Source organism: Pholcus phalangioides, unplaced genomic scaffold (genome assembly GCF_987345545.1).
Source record: "Pholcus phalangioides strain wild (caught in Gottingen) unplaced genomic scaffold, Ppha-v1.0 ptg000015l_1, whole genome shotgun sequence".
In the NCBI taxonomy this organism is placed as follows: Eukaryota; Metazoa; Arthropoda; class Arachnida; order Araneae; family Pholcidae; genus Pholcus; species Pholcus phalangioides.
Window position 1 is genome coordinate 84,224,324 of NW_028301608.1, and position 6,000 is coordinate 84,230,323.

The window sequence follows — 6,000 nt, forward strand, 5'->3', positions numbered from 1 at the left end:
CCGCACCAGCATTGGGCAATGATCGTCAAATGTTGGAAGACCGGATTATCCGATGGAGAATCCGATTTTATATTTTTTCTGGGGGAGAGTTTGCAGGTCATTAAAAGTTAACTGCAGGTCTTGTTTCATAAAGCATCATTAATTTGATCATTTCTTCTATTCCCATTATAGAACAATTGTGTTTACGAGACATCATTAATAAAATTATGGTTAATGATGTCGCGTTTGTTTCGAACAAAAATCGGCGATTCTCTTGGCGTCATTATTTTAAATACTTCAAACGCGTTTTATTGAAATTGGCGGATATTATTTTGTACAGATTGGCTTTTGCCTCTTTGGATATCTCTGAAATGTCGCAATTAAACAACTTTAACAACACGCGTATATTAACATGGAAAAAACGAGATTCCCCTGACTATAGCTGATTATGGTCTCTCTCTGTCGCTCAAAGTCTCTCTGTCACAGCCAGAGTCATCAACAACAGCCAGTGGCGCTGTCACCATTCTTAGAGTCTTCGTTTTCCTGCCTGTTCTTGGAGGCCGCCTCCAGACCAGCTCCTGGATTTTACTCCTGAGGCGCAGCTTCTGGATCGTCGTGAAATTGCGCACGTGGGGGATTAGACTCAGGAAGAAGTGGTAGTCGTCGGCGTCCCTCTGGTCCAGCGACGTCGTCCCGAACGACGACGTCGAAGACAGCTTCGTCGATTCGAAGGTGTGCTGCTGAAGGGCGGATTCCTGCCGCATGGGTCGGATAGAACTGACCACCATCGATGTGGGCGACTGAAGGGCCGGCGGGGACAGCCCGACCTCGGTGTCCCTCTTCCGTTTGCGACCGTTCACTCGGACGACCACGGGACTCGTCGAAGACGTCGACACGTTGGTGACGGGCTTCGCGTTCACGGGCGCGACCGACGGACAGAGTACTAGGGTCATGGGGACGCTGCCGCCGGAGGGATCTGGACCAGCGGTTCCTTGCACGCGATGGGCACGAAGTTGGACGAGCCGCTGGAGTAATTACTGCCGATGGTCTTCTTGGCACTGTTCTTGGTCGCGACGATCTTCTTGTTGCTGTTGTACATGCTCTTGACGGGCATCAGCGGCAGCGAAGTGAGGTCCGATTCTTCGTTGAGGACGGAGGGGTCGAGCACGTCGTCGACCGAGGAACGAGTCCTACGCATCAGCTGGTCCTTGATGAACAGCATGATCTTGTACAGGGGCCACGTGGATTCGTAGTGCGGCTGGCCATCCGAGTCGCAGCTGTCTTGCACCTTCTTCAACTCTTTACGGAAAGCGTCCTTCAGGTTCTTCCATTTCTGCCTCGCTTCCTCGCCTATAGAACGAACAAACGGGGAGGGGAAAAAGCTCTGAAATAGATATCGCACAGTACATCAATAAATACTGTACAGCAGTGTTTCTCAACCAGGGGCCATTTGGGCTCCCTTACGGTACTGGGATAGTCTAGAGGGGAGGGAGGCACAGGTAAAAATCAAATGGAAGGGGAGCCATGGCAGGTACCTGGGGGGGGGGGGGGTGCAGAGTGTTTGAAAAACGTATCAGATGTAAAAAGCAAAAGTTAGTAAAGAAAAAGCGTGACAACTTTCAGAATCCAGAATTGCTCATAGAACCAGGCGCGTACGCAGGGCAATCTTTTATAAATCCAGGACATGGCTTTCTCGGGCATGTTCCGTGGGGCTGATGATAGTTGACTCCATGATAATAGGGCCGTTTATATGGGAAATGGAAAAAGACTGTTTAAAACCTGGTTCTCAAGGATTTTCGTTAAAACCCGTTTACATGGACCGGCATTTCAACCCCTCACTTTACTGAAGTCGCCAGAGGTTCGCGTGCGCAAAGGGTTATGGAAAAAGTAGGTTATAACCCCTCAAAGATCCGTAAGAAGAAGAAAATGTCTGCTCTCCATTTTCCCTACGAGGGGGAAAAAAAGTCGTGCAGAACTTCCAATGCTACCGCAATATTGCACATGTAAACGGGGCTAATGAAATGAGATACTATGATTTTTTCACGCCGGCTCCATACCAGCGGAGCTACATAGAATTCTACAGCGCAAAAAACCGGTCTTGGGGTGTGGCTACGCTAAATCGACCGTTGAAATCACCCGCACATATTTTTCGCAGCAGAATTCTGCTGGTATGGATCAGGCTTTAAAAAGTATGTAAATCGGTAGATTACTACTAAACCACACATGCACCTCGTTCATATTCCTCTGCGGAACTTCTAATGAATTGGTACATGTTGGAATGTGCGTGTACGTGCTGTGAACTTACCGTGAAGTTTGTTTCTCTGTAATGCGTGTTACGAGTAGTGCTGCCATCTGCCATCAAATTTTCTAACTATGTATGAATGAAGTGTAATGATTGTACCGTTTGAAGACCTGTTACTCTATGTGGCGAGACTTTTTAAAAATCGGTAGACTGGTATTTACAGTGTGGAAGTAGAGGGTCCCCCCCCCCCTGCTAATGGTCCTCCAGAAAGTTCTGAGGCCCTTCAGAACATCACTTCACCCATGATGCTGTTAATATGGTCCTACCGAAGGGCCTCATACCCATATAAGAGAGCTACAGATCTGGGGAGGGGGTGCCATGCTCTTGGGTTTACGTATGTACATAAACATGCAGCTTATGTAGCAACAACAAATGATACTTCCAGCTAATGGGCCACCGGAAAATAGTGGAGAAACCCCAGAATATCGCTTTGTCTGAGGCGACCCAGTATAGAGCACCCACAAGAGAACTCTAGCACAAGGGTCAAGACATTCATCTTATTTATATTAAAAAAAAAAAAAAATTATCTCGTTCCTGGATGGGGGGGGGGGGGGGGGGGAGGGGAAACGAGAAGAAAATATGGTTCCTGAAGGGAAGGAAAAATATCCCAAATGGGACCCCATGGGAGGGAGAAAAAAAAAGGTTAAGAACCACTGCTGTACAATGAAATATTAATTGCAGCAAAATATGAAACGGTCTTCAATTTAAGAAATTTCGCCCCTAACGGAAAGAATCAGTTCTTTTCAGAGCTGTAAAATCAGTTCATTTCTTCTGAGCTTCGCAACATGTTTAATAACTCAAAAAATAAAATGTTGATACTGAAAAATACTATTCATGAAACTGTTGAGAAATAAAGTCTTATTCATTCCTAGAAATTCCTCGCACATACAGTCTTAACGCAGGGCCGAATTGGATAGCAGGGGCTTCCGAAATGGGTCGTTCAACTCCACTTACAGTCCTGTTAAATAAAACCACTTATTTTGCCACTGGTTTCACCAATTTCGTAGAACAAACCAGTCCAATGATTCACGAAGTTAATGTTGATTTTGGGTCGCAGCCAAATTCCCTCCACCCCCAAATAGAATTCCGTCAGCCCCCTTTTGGGGCTCATGGTGGTAATGAAGATGACGTACAATGAAACAGTGGACTAACATCCAATAAGGTCTTCATTTGTGAAGAAAAATAGCAGGGCCCAACTGTGGCTTGAAGAAAATCCTGGGCAAAGCTAGCATTAGGGTTGGGGATTATTCCAATAGGATCGAAGATGAGAGATCTCGGGCACGCCCCCCTTCCCACATCCTGCAACAGGGCCTTTAGGCTAAGTTCTTTGATGCCGGGCCAAGTGATTTTATTTGAGGCCCTACCAGACAAATTTCTGAAAATTTCAACCGGTTCTAATTTCTCCGAAGCCCCTCTTACCTCGAGGCCAACGGGCAGTGCCCGGGTGGGCCCATGCGTTACGATGGCACTGCTTTGTCGGGCCCCTGATCATATTTTTCACAGGTTCCTCTATAGTGAATTCATAGTCTGAAAAAAAACAAAAACATACGAATCGTCCCGGGACTCCCACATCCTGAATCAGGGTCCCCTAGGTTGGGACCTTTCAGGAGCCCCAAGACAGATTTTTCACGGGCCCTTCGATAATTAATTCTTATGCATGAAAAAAAAAAATGACGGTAATTGTCCCGTTCCCCAGGGCTGCAGCCCTGTCAGTCTCACTCTTGTACGGGGTGGGGACTACTTCTTTGAAGGTCTGTAACTCAAAATTTCATTGCAGGTACCACGGAGGCACTGCGTACTCCGCACCCACCACTTTAAAATTCGGTGATTTTATTCCCACCTAAAATTTGTCATCACCGAAATTTTGCCGCCCGAGGCAGTTGATTCTATTGTTCCCTCCCGTAGTTCCGGCCCTGCTCATGAATCACATCACTATTGATCACAAGAACGAAATAATTTTTAAAATAAATAAAATGAAGCAGCCCCACATAACAATCGGCACATGCGGAGAGGGAAGGTCCTCACATCCTCAAGAGCAGGAGAGTTAAAAGCATCGTGGGGCCCTGGGCGAAGTGATTTTCTGAGCCCCCCCCCCCCCCCACTACTTGGCTTGAAATGCCAGCCTACGAATTTGCGTGCTTTTTCTCGAAATTTTAAATCAGTTCCAATTTTCGTAAGCCCCCTCCCCCCATTACACTTGAGGATTCCCCCCCCCCCCAGGCCATACCCATGTGGGCCCATGAGCGAAGACGGCACTGCTAAGAGGACTCTCTGTATTCATTTTAAAGAAAATTAAAAAAAAATGACACAAATATATATATATACAGCTAGATACCGGGACCCTTCAGCCATGCCCCCAACGAGGATGAGGGCTGATAGGCATGGCCCCACAAGGGTGGGGCTGACAGGGCCCACGGACAATTACCATAATTTTTTTCATGCAATAAACTCACTATGGAATAACCCGTGAAAAGTCAGGCTGAAGGGTCCACCATAGATTCCAGCCCAGGGGCCCTGCTCCAGGATGTGAGGACTACGCCGATAGGGCTCTAGCCCGGAACGATTCCTATCATTTTTTTGTTTTCTCAAGTTCACTGCATTGGGGGCCGCATCCAAAGATAGGGCTCTGCTACAGGATGCGGGGCAATACCTTCAGCCTGACGTGAGGTTGGGAGGGGGGGGGGAGCTGTGCTCAATATTTATTTCTTTTGCTACACACACGGGTAGGGTCAAATTTAAAAAGGGTGAGAATTAGTTTTTTTAAAATTCGGTGGCATATTAAAATTAATAGCGATAAAAATTCAAAAAATTTAACCGGGGTTTACTGGACCGCGGACCCCAGTTTGGGAAATGCCACGTGATCAGCAAACACATGGCGTTCGAAATTAGTTTCTCGTTGATACGTTCATATTGTGTCGAAACCGCGTTCCGATTCAATGACGCGTCCGCATGCAACACCCGATTGTAAACAAACACCACAACGACTCAATAAAATAACGTGAACGTACAAGCGCCATCGAATAATAATACCGATAACATAAATAGAATGCCTATGCGCCATTCTTGCTCGCGTCTTAACGGCTTTACTCGCTACACGTACGATATTTATCGTATTTATTCGAACATTTATCGTATCGTCACGCACGCAGAAAGCAACGTTATTTTTCGTAATTTATGTAACCATGCGATGAAAATCGTAGATGACTTACGAGGAATTTCGCAGGTCGCGGCGATTTCGTCCCACATCTTCTCGCGTATCCTCTGCTGGCCGTAATCGCAATGATCGCGCTGCCAAATGCCTTTCCTCTTGTAGACCTCCCGAATGAGAATTATCTTGTCCTGCATCCTGACGACAATATTTCAGGCAGTCGCGAATAATTCAACGATGTTCCGATGATCAAAAATAATTAATAAAAAAACGATGATTTTTTTTTTTTTCAATTCTCGTCTGACTCGCACCTTCAAGAAACGCTCCGAGACGCGCGCAGCTTGTTTGGCGCTAGGAGCGGCCTTTCTCTGCTTTTTGGTTCGGTCGCTGGCACTCGTCGCGCGCTGTTCGCCTTTTGTCAGTTTTTTCTCAACCAATCGGCGTCGTCGCTCGGCGCGGTGACGCTTCTTCCGAAAAAAAAAAATTCTCGCGTACTTCTCCGTTTATAAACAGCCCCCCCGGAACATCCATTCGTTTCTTTTATTTCTATTTGGGGGAAAATTGGGCCCCT

At 46.6% G+C, this 6,000-nt stretch overlaps 1 protein-coding gene across 1 annotated transcript; it reads right to left on the minus strand.

The window, feature by feature from the left end:
* Window positions 1-928: 928 nt before the first annotated feature.
* On the minus strand, window positions 929-5,779 carry LOC149076890 (transcription factor Adf-1-like). Its single transcript, XM_089244612.1, has 2 exons — window positions 5,491-5,779; window positions 929-1,329 (listed from the first exon to the last, which is right to left on the minus strand). Exons 1-2 carry the CDS (start codon window positions 5,624-5,626, stop codon window positions 929-931), a joined length of 537 nt encoding a protein of 178 aa, XP_089100738.1. The 5' UTR covers window positions 5,627-5,779.
* Window positions 5,780-6,000: the final 221 nt, after the last annotated feature.